We start from the raw sequence: 14,891 nt of genomic DNA on the forward strand, positions 1-14,891 counted from the left end.
TTAAAGGACTTAAGAATTACTTCAGCCTTTACGTCCTCCCAAGATCTTTTTACTCACTCGCACACTTGTGAAATGGAGGGCCGCTTCATTCTACCTGAGGATGTGATGGCGTGATGTGGATCTCCTATCCACATGTTCCATTGTTCTCGCACTTTTTCTTTAAATGGCTTATTCACCCATACATCTATAAAGGCTGCAATTGGCTAGTCAGTCCACCAGGAATGACAGCTATCTGGGTTTTTAATTCTCTCGCTTTATTCTTTATGGTTTCAGTTCTATGGGCGCTAAACTGATCCAAAACCAAAAGAAAGGGTTTTCTTAAGAGTCCACCAGGTCGCCTCGCCCATACATTCTGTAACCAGAGTTTCATTCCAGCTTTGTCCATCCAGCCTTTCGGATGAACATGAACAATTACACCCGTTGGAAGTTTTTCTTTCGGATGAGTTTTGCTTTTGAATATAAAAAACGGCGGTAGTTTTGTGCCATCAGTACAACATGTTAGAACTACCGTGTATCTGCTTTTTTTCATGACCTCTTGTTTTTATGGTTATTGATTTAGACCCTTTAATACTCACAGTCTTGTTGGATGGTACATCAAATATGAGTGGAATTTCATACATATTTCCTATTTGACCGAGCTCAAAAGAAGTTTTCTTGCGTGCATTTATAACAAACCTATGAAATGCTAGTATTTTTTCTTCATAATCTGCTGGCATTTTCTGTGCAATAGTTGTTTTTGTGCGCATTGATAAGCCTTGCCTTTTCATGAACCTGTAGCACCAGCCCTCAGACCCTGAAAAGTTTTGATTCCCATGTTTTTCAGCAAATCCTTTGGCCTCATTGATTATCATTTTAGTTGAAACACTTATCCCAGATTTCCTCTTATCTATCACCCACATTTTTACGGCATTTTGAAGTTCAGGCCAAGATGGAGCTGGGCATCGAAGGTTATGTTTTTGTTTTTTAGCAGTTTTCAGTTGATCATCCTGCAGTCGCCAAGTACATATCATTTTTTCGGTAGGTGGTGGACCGAAATGCCTTGCTGCTGCTCTGTTTCCACTCACTTTGGCGTAGTTTAACACTCCTAGTTTATACTGAATTGTATAGTTTAAATCTCTTGTTTCCTATAGTCATATTTTCCAGGGTATTTGTTTTAAACAAACAGTTTTAAGCACCGATACCGAGACGCTTATACAGAGTAGCACCGATACTGACACGTGTGTCGGCTGAGTCAAAGGAACTCTATATGTAAAGAAGGAAAGGCTCCATAGACGTGATGTGACCGTCGAACCTGTTCGAACTTCGACATCAGCTTCGAGCTTTGGCGCTTTTGGGCGACAGATATTTCACACATTCGCAAAATAATTATGGCAGATGTAGAAAAAGTTATGTACGTCTAGACCTTTATCCGGGCTAAAAATAGCATTCAGTATTGAAAGTTAACCTGTGTCCTTCACGTATAAGACGCAGGTAACCTTTTTGAGACTAGGAAAAAAAGTGCGTCTTATATGCCGTCAAATACGGTAATTTCACTTCTTCTATACAGTAGTGAGTAATTTCGATAACAGCATATGTTGTATGCTTCAGTGCCTGGTGGGTTTCTCGTGACAGTGTGCCAGTTACACAGGTATATGATTCCCAAACATCCAGCCAATTAAAAAAAGTATATAAAAATTGCATTCGTTTATCATCAATACGGAGGGGTTTTTGAAATTCATTGCGTTTATTGTGTCCTTTGAAAAGCGTTTTCACATTCATAATTTGAAACCAGGTAGAAAAATATATGTATATATTCAGCTGTAGAAGAACAGTCAGCCCAATTGTTTTGTTCGCCACTGGTAGTTCGGTCCGAGGTTCGAATCCCGCGAACGGGCTGGCTGCATGGGCATTTTCGTGGTTTTCCCCATGTGTAACGTGTATACGAGCCAGTTTCCCTTAGAAAGTCCTTCACGAAGGCATCCCTCCCCTTAGGCAGATAGCCCTCATAGCCCTCGAGGCTTTGCCATAATCACACACGCACACTGTTTTGTTCGCTTAAAAGTTTCAGACCTTCCGCAACAAATGCATTAAATATCTGATGAACAAATTTCACATTTTGCCTTTCCAAGTTACTAGGATTAAAGACTTTAAGGTTAAACTGTTTCCGTAATGTATTAAATTAGGTGAGTCGATCTGTTGAAATTTTCGGTCGATCTGTTGAAAATGACGCGCCAAGCCGTCATGCAAATGTCTTGCGAGCACCTTTATGCAGTGACGCCTTTTGCTTATGGTTAACATTTAAAATAAAGTAATATTAACATAATAATATGAAAAACCAAAAAAATTACATTTTATCTTTCAATTTGTCTAAATGGGCAAACATTTTGTGCTTTGTTAAAACCCACACTCAAACATATTTATTGAAGAATTATATATACAGTTATGTTATAAAAAGCCGCCGAACGGGTATAGTGGTTAGCGTATCTGACTTCGGTGCTTAAGGGCTCGAGTTCCAATCTCGGAGAAGGCATCTATGTTTTTAAATGTATAGTATCCGTGCGGCGTGGGACACTCTAAATATGCGAGGCGAAAGTCTTATCGAAAGGTTGGTGGCAGGGGTAGAGGGGAGGGAGTGGCTCAGACCCGTCCCCCTTGGATGATCTTCATCAAAATTGGGGACGAAACTGAGCTAAAGCGCATTGTCACCTATAAGGTGCACAAGGCCGTTGCCAACGACAGGCGTATCTTGCGCTCCTTGCCACGAGGAATTTCGTGGACTTGGGCTGCCTGTAGGTTAGACAAATGAGCATTAGTCAACAACAACAACATGTTATAAAAACGTAACACTGCAAGTGAAGCGAAATTGGATACCAAATATATTGCTGAACATTAATTTTATTATCTTAAAATTAAAAACAAATTAATTTAGATATCTAATAAGTTTGCACTGAATAAACTGTTGTTCGCAGCGTTGTTTACGACAAGGTTCAAATTGTGATTACAAAAGGGCACAAAAAATGCTCTAGGGTTGATATCTAGGGATATATCCAAAATGCTCTTTTGTACGCCGCTACGTTGTTGACAACGATATAGCTTAGAGTTTCAACCGGCGATGCTATATTTTCTCCAAATGTTTGCAAAAACTGCAGTTTATGCGTAAGCTCTATATACTATTTACAGTTAGTCAATAAATTCTGCGTACATCAAGAAAAGTAATATCAAATCCAAATTTTAAGGTCCGAAAAGAGTAGTTTCTTAAAGTTTTATTTTTAAATATTTAGTTTCAATAAGGGGCTTTGAAATTATTTAACAGTAATATTTTCATATGTTATAATTTATGCACACTAATTTTTAAAAGATAAGTGGCCAGAAATCAAAGCCAATAAAGTTTGCGTACAACGCGAAGGAGGCGGGGGATTTCTTATCTAACTTTTAAACGAATGCAACGAAGGTTACACTTTTAAGGTCATTGACTTCCGAAGCAAATTTCACGTTGATTGGAAGTTGTTATTTCTATTTTCTTTGACGAAAATGACAACCAATTAAGAAATTCCTTTAGTTACGAGACAACTAATTATCAAATTGAGAGATGAAGGTAAAACTCTTCGTTATATTGGTAAAACCATTGGAAAACCACTTTCTAGTGTGCAATGAGTTATTCAAAACTATCGTGACACTGGTAGTCTTGCTGCAAAACCAAGATGTGGGAGACCGAAGAAGCTAACGCAGAGAGAAGAAAGAAAAATTCTTTTACGAATTAAACAAAATTCTAAACTTTCTGCTGCAAGCATTGTGAAAGACATTTTTTTAACTAGCAACAAGGAAATTTCTCCTGAAACTGTATGGAAAGTGCTGAGAAAGGGCGATTATCATGGACGCAAACCTAGGTCTAAGCCATACATTTCCGAGACAAATAGAAAGAAAAGAATTGCTTTTGCCAAAACACATTTAAACTCTTCGCAGGACTTCTGGAACAATGTAATTTGGTCAGATGAAAGTAAATTTACAATATTTAAAGTTAATGGCCACCGTATTGTATGGAGAGGAAACCAGGAACAAAACTGAATCTGAGAAATTTAAATCCAACTGTCAAACATGGAGCTGGCGGTGTGATGGTATGGGGGTGTATGTCGTCGAAAGGAGTTGGAAATTTTCACATTATTGATAAAGTCATGGATAAGTATGTTTATCTGGATATTCTGAAGAAAAATCTACGAGACAGTGCCCGAAATTTAAACCTTTCTAATACCTTTATTTTCCAACAAGACAACGACCCGAAACATACAGCTAAAATTGTGAAGGAATATCTCCTCTATAACACTCCAAGACAGTTGCGTACTCCTCCACAGTCACCAGACCTCAATCCAATCGAACATTTGTGGGCAAAATTGGAGAAACGAATTCGAAAACACAATATTACGTCGCGAAATGAGCTAATTAGTAAATTACAGAAAGAATGGGCGAAATTTACGTCGGATGACACTGAAAAACTAGTTCAGTCAATGCCCAGACGTCTGCAAGCTGTTTTGAAGGATAAAAGATATCCTACAAAGTATTGAAGTAATGTAAAAAACTTATATTTTGCTTTTTTTTGAAAGTGTACGCAAACTTATTGGAGGGAATTTCTGAGTTTTTTTGACAAAATATATTTTTGAAAAAATGTAAAAATTATTACGCTGATATTGTTTTTTTTTTACTTAAGCTTACAATTTTAGCTAATAGAAGGAAAAAATGCAATGATTAAAATACATTTTTCTATGCTTTAAGTGTTTTTTTAAATTTAGTCTGTACGCAGACTTTTGTGGCTAACTGTATATCGCTTTGATTTTTATCAGTTAATGCTTTTTAAAGTTTTTGACATAAGTTGAGCTGATCTTGTAAATCTATGTGAACGAAAATACGTGATGCCGATGCGGGTACAGGCCGCCGCGATACACACGATCGACATATTGCTTAGTCCTTATTTTGCGTCTATATAGTACAATAGTAGTAACTTGTTGCAACATTTATCTTTTTTTTTTTTTTTTTTTTCTTTTTTTTTTCGTGATTGCTTGTTGTTATAGTTATTCTACATGAAAAAAAGGCAAATGCAGTTACATATTATGTTAAACTTAGGCTAGCTTTCTAATTCAGAAAAGCGACGATTTGAGCATAATTACTCGAAAAATGTTTTTTACATGAATCATTTATTTATTAAAATAAAAATTATTATCTTCCGAGAAGAAAGGATTGCTTTGTTTACGGATTATCACTGAATTTAAAATATACCTGTTTGAGATTTAAAGAAGTAAAAATATACAAGGTATTCTGAAATCAAAAACTGGCCATTCTCCGATATTTAGCTATATGCAAAACCGAAGGTAAATCTTTATTTCATTGCGCCTTAAGTGTATACTTTAAATTTGATTTATTTACTTTAATAAACAAAAGAGTAGTACCACTTTGAATTATTTGGTATCGATCTTAATAGTTCATATATTTTCCAAGAAATGGTTTAAGATCTACTCAGTTTTTCAGAAAGTAATGTAAAATATTTCAAACAGTGACTTTCCGAGTGTTTTTAAGAAGAGGTGTTTTACGCAATAATTCTTATAATACAGTAATATAATATACGTCTAACGCGAAAACGCTTAAGACGAAATATTGTTTAACATGAAATAATACAAGGGTCCCGACAAACTACTATATATTTTCATACATTTTGTCTCTCTTAACACGAAACAAAAATCACTTAACACGAAAAGATATCCTTTCTGGAAATGAACAAAATACGGAAAATACCACCCTCGCAGGCGAGATTTAGGAGAGATGCGAAATAAAAGAGAGGTGGTTTTACATGTTTCGTAGAAAGGAGGTTAACTTGGCTTTGAAATATCCTCGGAATAAGCTCTGACACGAGCCAGTTTTGTTTATCTAAGCTACTTTCACCTTCTACCCCTATAAACCGCATACAAACATCTCATCAGCTGGCTTTGGAATTCGGTGACGAGTACATCTCAGTGTGAGTAAAATCTGTGAGTTTGCTTCATGTGTTGTACTCTGCATGTCTCCGTCTCTTCATATGTTGCACTCTGCGTGGAGTTCAGTGACTCCAGGGACGAATGAAAATTTTTTTCGTCATGCACGATTCTCAAAAGTATCAGATTTTTTGGCGCCAAAAGAAATTGAGAAGGAGGATATTGAAACTGAGCCGAAAGAATTCGTTGCAGTAGTTGATGATAATGTGAATACAGCCCCAATTATGGCAGGCAAAGACATTTTGGAGTTTGTTCAAAGCTAAAAAAAATATCATTGATGCAAATTCCGACGACGAAAATGAAATGATAATGCAGCTCCTGTTCCCACGTCATCCGAAATGAGGAACATCATAAAAAAACTGACGAGTACCAGAATGCAATGAAGAAAAAGAAAGTGAGAGGAAGACTAATAAACCAAAACCTTAAAAAATTACGCTGTTTTTCCAAAACCCAGGGCCCACCAGCGGCCAAGCGGTAACGTCGCTGAACACTGGTAGTTCGGTCCGAATCCCGCAAACGGACTGGCTGCATGGGTGTTTTCGTGGTTTTCCCCATGTGTAACGTGTATACGAGGCAGTTTTCCTTAAAAGTCCTCCACGAAGGCATCCCTCCCTTAAAGCAGATAGCCCTCAAGTGCTTTGCCGTAATCTAATAAACCAAACCAAAACCCAGGAAATATCCAAGCTGACGCTACTAGCACTAGTTGTCCATCAACGTCTCAGCTACCATTGAAATCACTAAAAGAACCTAATAATAATCAGAAAGAGTTAGAAAGTGTTTTCACCCGAGAAAAACATTTAACTTCAATGCAGCCGGTCGAAAAAACAGGAGAAATGCTTAGTGAAACCTACACTTTCTGCAGTAGATATAGGCATTTGCTCGTACATGATGATTCCGGATTATACCTCAGTCCATTTCTGCGATCCCAAGTTCAAGCCTTAATAGAAAATGGTGCTGGATAACGTGGTTTCAAATTTCAGTCAAAAAAAAAAAAAAATTTTTTTTGGACGTAAAACGTACTTTTGTCGAATCTTGCCAAACAATGAAAGAGTTAAAAGGGATTAGTTGCTAAATTCTGCTGAAAAAACTTATGCTTATTGTTTTTGTTGCAAATTTTTTAACAGTTTCAGCCAGGGGCGTAGCTAGAGTTTCCAGCGCCCGGGGACAATTGAAGAATTTGTGCCCCTTTCTGTGTGCCAAAAATTGAAAATATTTCATTAAAAAATTTCGTAGCATCAATTTGGCGCCCCTTGGATGCTGCGCCCGGGGACAGATGTCCCCCCTTGCCCCACCCTAGCTACGCTACTGGTTTCAGCAACGTCAAACTGAGTAGTTCTGAATTTAACGACTGAAGCCATTTAATTAGCACTTAAAAATTCCTGAAACAAATAAAATGCATTTCTGGAATCGTACATCTTTGGTCCGATTTCTTAGAATGATTACGAAAGAATAAACCTCTCGATTTGAAATTTCAAAATTTATTAAAAATTGCATTTAAAAAAGTATTGGCGAGATGTTATTGAAAGAATTATCTCTGCCATTCAGTTTTTAGCGAAACAAATCTTAGCCTCCCGTGGTTCCAGTTACAAGTTATTTGAAAATTCGAAAGAAATCATAATTTTTTAATGTGCCTAGAAATTATCACAAAATTTGACTCTATCATGTCTGTATATACAGGGTGCAGCAGCATTCATAGCGTTATTTGACTAGCGTAGTACAATGACGTACTGCATGAATGCGCCCCAGCTTGTGCCGCATTTGTGTACTAATAAGCTGCCATTTCGAGTGTGACAGTGATATATGGATTGGTGGAGTGCATAGCATTGTGCCTTTGCTGTTGAAAGTTATTTCAAGAATAACTACTCTCTTTTTGCTACCCAGCGTCTATTTCGACAACATTTCAACTTGGGACGTCATGGGAAAGTTCCATATGGACGGACCATTGCGACAGACATTTCCAGGTAGAGTAATTTCCAGTTTTGGTGACATTTCCTGGCCTCCTCGATCACCTGATCTTTCATGTGTGGACTTTTTCTTTTGGAGCCACCTGAAGCAAGAAGTTTTCCGAACACGTTGTGCCACCCTTCCTGAGTTGAAGGATCGCATCAGAACTGTCATCGGGAATGTCCCAGGGAATACGTTACGCCGAGTTATGGCAAGCTCCCAACGCCGCCTAGATGAATGTGTTGCGCAGAGGGGGCAATATTTGACAGACATCATATTCAAAAAGTAATCCATGCAATGGACAATAACTTACACATTAGTAAATGGCATACTTTTAACTATTAATTGACATAAGGAGATAATATAATACAGTTTATGCCTTATGATGTGTTTTAATATCCTACTATGAACGCTGCCGCATCCTGTATTAATAAAATTTAAACTAAAAAAAATATGCTTCATTACCTTGAAGATAAAATTCAAAATGAAACAATTAGCTTATTAGGGATTAATATAAAGCAAATTATTTTAAGTAAGGTCAAACAGGCTAATTATTTTTCGATTTTACTTGATTGCACCTTTGTTGCCAGCCATCAAGGGCAGTTATTAATTTGTATTAGGTGTCTTAATTTAGAAAATGCAGACGTTATTGAAGAAAGGTTTTTATTATTTTGTGTTTCAACAGATACGACAAAACGAACAACATTAGAGGGAAATGGTTTAGATATTAGTAATTTACGCGCCAAGAATATGACAATGGTTCAACCATGAGAGGTAAACAGTTTTCGAGTACTTATGCTCAGATTGTTGCTTTTCTGAATTAAAAAGTTTACCCAAGTTTAGCATCATATGTAACTGCACTTAACTTTTTTTATGTAGAAAAACAATAACATGGGTCGAACTCCTGTCTTGGTTATAACTTTCATTCAAATAAGACAGTATGCTAGCAGGAAGGGGCTTTCAGACCTGGCAAGCTCGCTGCCTTAACACAGTTTAAACGCCCCAACCCCTAGAGGCCTATCGGTCGAGCCGACGAGCTAAGACTAAGCTGAGTCGACAGGAACACTTAGCAACTCACATTCCACGTTCCCGTTCTAAAGGGATGGTATCAACATCTCCTATCAAAAGTGGGCCCCCAACACCGGACAGCAGAACGAAGTCACTTAAACACTGTCAGATAGATCGGGCCACCAATCCGGCCTGCTAACACTACGTCATGGTATGCAGATGTCGGCTTTAAGCGCTACCAGGAAAAACCATGCATGGATGTAAAGTTTCCACTGCTAAAAGTCCACAAGTCAATATTGTACGCTGACCTGGGATAAGTTTTTCTATCACATCAACTCCAAGCAGTACATAAAACAGCTTGTGATTTTTTACCCATATCTCTGACAATACTATCTTCATTTCTTGAAGCTCTTTGATTCATGGATCTGAACTAACACGTGTAATATTGTCACATATAGCGTCCATGTTACAAGTTACATTATTTTTGCGGATTCCTTAATCTGATTCTATAACATGTGTGTTCACATTTTTCAGAATCAATTATTCCAAATAAAGAGTGTATAAGAATTTCTTTTCTCACTGGGCCTACATCCAATTTCTTCTGCTAGATTTTTCAATATACATGTTTTTCGGGACACTGAATTTAGGACTGCTCTAATAAGTATTTCCTTATCTGACACTGGTTTTATTTTTATAGTTTAAAAAAATACCTTTGGGCCATAAGTGATGTTAGACATCTAATTTCTTAACTTGCACATTTTTCATCACTTTTATCCGATTTCCTGTTTCAAGCATCTAAAGTACCACACATAAATGGCACATGCTTTTTACCACATACTACACATTTCAGAAAAACTTTGCACTTACAAACTGGATATCCAGCTGTCAGGCAAGTGAAGCAGCATTGTTTATTTCTTAAAATATTCTGCTTCTCAGCTAAACTCATCCTTTGAGCAGAAAAACAGTCTGAGCTTGCATGTTTCCCTGAACAAAAAATACATGCTTTCTTCACATCCTTTGAAGTTGTAGAGACTAAATTGGCAGCTGTACGTACTCTTCCTGTTGTCAAATGCCCTCCTCTTTTCTTAAGAGCTTGGTGATTTTTACTTGAACATGAACCAAAACCAGATACGGCTAAATTTATTTGTTCTTTCTCTTCAGTTTTAGCCTTAAGGAAGGACATCAAGTTAGTCAACATTTCTTAGCATCAGTTGAGGTTGGAGAAGCACTACTTCTGCTCCATGCTTTTAGGAACTCTTCTTGAAAACAAGATTCAGCCATAGGATAAAGTATCGAAGCACATTTATCATAGTCACTCCCAGTGTGTCTAGTACTCTTTAAGATATGTTTCGAGTTTATCATACAGAGATGTCTGAAATTTTTTCATGTTTTTGAACTGAAATGATCAATTTTAAAAACTCTCTAACATAAAACTCTACTAAAAGTGCATCTCTTATAAAATGGAGTTTCGTGCTTTGGTGCAGCTGGTGGGTAGCTTTCTATAACTTCTTGTGCTCTTGACCTACATTACAGTAGCTTGAATAAGGTACTGAAATTTAATTTCAGGTACAATTTCTTTATCATTGTGAATCTGTTGAAAGTGACTCCAAAAGGGTAGCCAGTCCTTAATGTCACGACTAAACTGTATAATGTCTAATTTCGGTAAATTAAATTTCTTTATAGATCTGGTGAGAGTAACAGAGGTTTGAGACTTACCTACTGGTGGCAGTTTCACATGAAATTCGTGCCAAGTCCAGTTTGTGTTGTCTTATAATTTCTTGTTCTTCATATTCTATTTGTTTTAGCTTTTCTTCATGTTCTATTTGTTTTTGTCCGTCTTCTTTTTGTCTTCATTCACAAACAGTAGTTACGAAAAAGTCTGTAAAGAACTGTGTATCTTCCAAATATTGCTTACGCTGCAAAATAATTTCAGCTCCTAGGATAGGCTGAATCAGTTGATACGTTGTTTACTTGTCTTAGGTTTGGAGATGTCTTTTTTATGACATAGTATTGGTACGCCTCTTCTTAAAAACAAGTTATAAGTATGCTACAGCTTCATACTTAAAGAAAACTTATATTTTAACCGAGTTGAAATGTTAGGTTTATGGTCTGCACGGGAATTTTTTTTTTTAAATATAAATCTACTTTTGTGTATTGTGTGGTATTCTTAGCATTTATTGAAATGAGTTATCTCTCAAAAATGTATTATTAAGATACCAAACAACTGAAAACGATCATTACAAAACGATTGGAAATATTGAATGCATGATTTAAAAATTATAACCGTAAATGGTCAAAATACAGAAAAGATTTCTTTTGCTTAAAGAACGTTTTGATTATCGATGAGCGAGTCTGATTCGGTGCTTACTGCAGAATGGATGAGTATCTGAATCTGGATTTTTTCTATCAGTTAAGAGTGAAGAGGTACAAACAGCATGATTGAGTGGTGTATGGAGAAACGTTTGATTACAAGATCGTATAAATGCCCAATTTGTGAAACTGACAGGAAACTAGTACAGCGAAAGAACCATATAGATGGTTTTGAGTGGATATGTAGAGTTACTGGAGGCGAATATAAGCATCGAACTTCAAGGTCTGTTCGAAAGCACTCCTGGTTTGCAAAGAGTAAATTGAGCATGTGTGGTGTTTTGCGAGTTACCTATATGCGGTTGAGTAAGTGCAGGAATGATTTTATACCCATCAGAATTACGTATTGCTAAAAATACGGTGGAAAAGTTTTTGCAGTGGAGTGTGTATGGAGTTATGCTTGAAGGAGAATGTGACATTGGGTGGGGAAGGCGTGATTGTGGAAAATGAGGAAAGTAAATTTTGCAAGCAAAAATATCATAGGGTGAAAGAATCGAAGGGAGATGTATTTTTGGTTTGCTTGAGAGAGGGACAGATAAATGCGTGTTTAGAGTGGTTGAAAGCAAAGGTGCCCGATCATTGTTGGAAATCATTAAACAGAATATTCTGCCAGGATCAAGTGCTATTGCTGGAAAGCCTATGACTGTCACGAGCCCAAAGGATATACGCACTTGAAAGTCAATCATAGCTTGTGTCTGGAGACAGGTGCGCATACCTATCCCATAACTTTAGGAATGTACTATATTACAATAATTCTGTTCTTAGAGAATCCCCTGAAAATGAGTCAATTGCAAAGAATGGAAGCAAAAGATTTCAATAAATTGTAACAAAATGTTTTGCAGCACATCCAAAATGCATTTTTCTATTTTATAAAGAAATCTGAGAAAATACTATCACTGACATCAGCAATGATTATTTGAATCTGGAAACTTATTGTTATTTAGAGACATTCTGAGTTTTACATTGTATTATGAAAATTAACCTGATTACAGATAATCCAAAACAGTTACGTTTTACCTGGTTTAAATAAATAAGGTTCTATAGCAAATGCTTAAAATTTAAATCAAACTTTTTCCTATTTAGAAAGAAATTCTATTTTTAGACTTCTGGTGAACTAAACTGGGTATGTATGTGTCAGTTATCTTTTCTGAGATTAATATAACAGAATGATGATTACATACAATATGCACGATTTAATATACGCAATTACACACATTTTAAAAACAATACAATTCAACACGAGCATAATTTTAATATCAGATGATACAAAGAAGTAAAGAAACAAAGCAGACTTAAAATTACAGAAATTCACAATTTATTTATATGCAGCATTGATAATTTTACATATATACAAAGTATAAAACAGTGACAATCAGCATTAGAACGTACAATTATATTTTAAAGATAAATGTTAAAATAATACGAGAAATTAAGAAAAAAATTTTTTTCTTAATGGTTTCCAGCAAAAAACAAATACTTGGCAGAAACAACAAAAGCACTTGCACATATGAATAAAATTTACAAACGCATTAAAAACTTTTCAATGTTTTACTTCTAAAAAATTCATGAAAGGGAGTTTCAATTTCTATTAAGCTGTATCCAATAGATTCATAAATATGGAAATACTGCATTATCCTATGAAGTAATTTTGAAATTCTCATTTACAGATAATTTAAATGCAAAATTAAAACTAGTAAATTGCATGGTTAGAAATGCCTTACACTCAGTTAGTATTCAATTTAAATTTAAGTCCAACTAAAAAAAAAAAAAGACAGTAACTCATTTATTGAACGCTTTCCAATCAGATGCAGCACATAATACCAAAATAAAAAATTAGCTGAACTTTTCGGGAAGTTTTCAACAAATCTCTCATGTACAAGTTGTGAAAAGATGAATATTTTTTAAACATGCTTTTATTTTTATGATGAGTTATCACTCAGTCTGACTGACCAAAAATTTAATAATACATATGAGTTACAAAAACAAATAAAATGAAAGTATACAATATGAAGTTTGAAAAGTTCACAAATATGAATTAGAGGCAAATTACATCCATCTCCCTTTAAGTTTCCTCACAATCTTCTTTCTACTTTTAAAATCAGGGCTTTGCAAAAAAGTCGTATGATTACATGGTAAATAAGCAAAAGAAAACACTTAACAACAACTGAATACTAATACAGAAAACTGAAATTGTTTTTTAAAATTACCTACTGGGGGGGGGGAAGGAAAAAAAGAGAAAAAAGAAATGCACAAGAGCCAAAAGTTGAGTATGCAATGCAGAATCAAAACATTTAACAACATGATTCAATTACAAATCTAGTGCAAACTTGGTTAACAGTATAAAATACAGGATATTGGCATTGCATGACATACCTGTAAGTTTTTTTAAAGAGGGTGATTTTATAAATCCATGAAAAAATTACTGTGAATCCACAAAAACAAACACTTTCCCACTTGAATTACCTCCAGCTAACACTGATTTACTAGGATGAAATCTGTTAACAGATGTAATAGAAGACAAATCTTCATCCATAAAATTATAAATATTTTTCATGTTATCATTGAATATTTGTATTCTCCGTGGTTGTTCCATACTTCCAACCACAAAAACATCATCAGTTTCTGGAAGCCAAGTTGCACGGAATATGGACAACCATCGCCCAGTGAAATTATTATGCCTGAAAAAAAAAAGGGACTAAACTAATACAGGCTTAAGAAAACAGTAACATAATTGAATATTACACAATATATTTAAAATACACATTGACTCCGTACGTGATCCAAATCTAGCTTCTTCCTTATAAATTTTACTCAGTAACAACAAACAATTAATAAAGTAATTTCTTATAAATAAAACTTGTTTAAGTCCTGTATTTTCAGATTAATCAGAAATACACTCAAAATGAAAGAACAGCTCTTTTTAGGATAATTTGAAAAATCAAGATGTACACTCTCAAAATTAACATTTAACATAGCTATGGAGATACTTTCATAAGCTTTATCCCATTTTATGTTAGCAAAACTGAACCCACTACCCCTTCAGTACTTGTGAGATTAAGCAATTATTTCCCAAATATTAACAATATCTGTCAGTTGTAAATTAGCAGTGTAAGCTTATTTGTTTGTGCCCACTGCAGTGCATAACTGATGTGAGTTGAGCTCGCTCATGACCATCAAAGCGTTAAGAATACGATATCTATATATCTACTATATATCTCTTCAAAATACTAAATATAATACTTGATACAAAACTAACAACATTTTAAAACTATTATTTTAGTGTTAAAAAGAAAGTATTAAAACACTAAACTATAAGAAAATATGTTCTAGTAACAAACTACAATACAGTACTTATAATGACATATGGTGATGGTTTTATTTAATCATCAAATCAACAAAAGGACTCAAATAAAATTTTAAATTTAATCTCAATATCTTTTTAAATGGGCTCAAACATATAACCTTAAGAAATGTATCTGTAAAACTAAAATTTTTATCATTAACTATCAACAGAAACTTTCGAGAGCACCATTTCAGAGGAAGATGAAGCAGCAATTAAAATAGTCGCATAAAATA

The 14,891-nt window shown here is 35.2% G+C and overlaps 1 protein-coding gene across 7 annotated transcripts in view; it reads right to left on the minus strand.

Annotated features, from left to right (window-relative positions):
- Positions 1-12,613: 12,613 nt before the first annotated feature.
- The window catches only part of LOC118196617 (WD repeat-containing protein 76-like), a 133,167-nt gene continuing 130,889 nt past the window's right edge, over positions 12,614-14,891 (minus strand). For 6 of the 7 annotated variants that reach the window (XM_085823814.1, XM_085823815.1, XM_085823812.1 and 3 more), the window contains one exon: positions 12,614-13,993. In XM_085823814.1, the coding sequence (XP_085679940.1) occupies positions 13,735-13,993 (259 nt within the window). In that variant the 3' untranslated portion in view covers positions 12,614-13,734. The remainder of the gene's footprint in view (positions 13,994-14,891) is intronic. The other variant, XM_085823816.1, reaches the window with a different exon arrangement.

The sequence above is a fragment of the Stegodyphus dumicola genome, chromosome 9, assembly GCF_044657685.1.
Source record: "Stegodyphus dumicola isolate Sdum_Otavi_A_Nest chromosome 9, ASM4465768v1".
Taxonomy (NCBI): Eukaryota; Metazoa; Arthropoda; class Arachnida; order Araneae; family Eresidae; genus Stegodyphus; species Stegodyphus dumicola.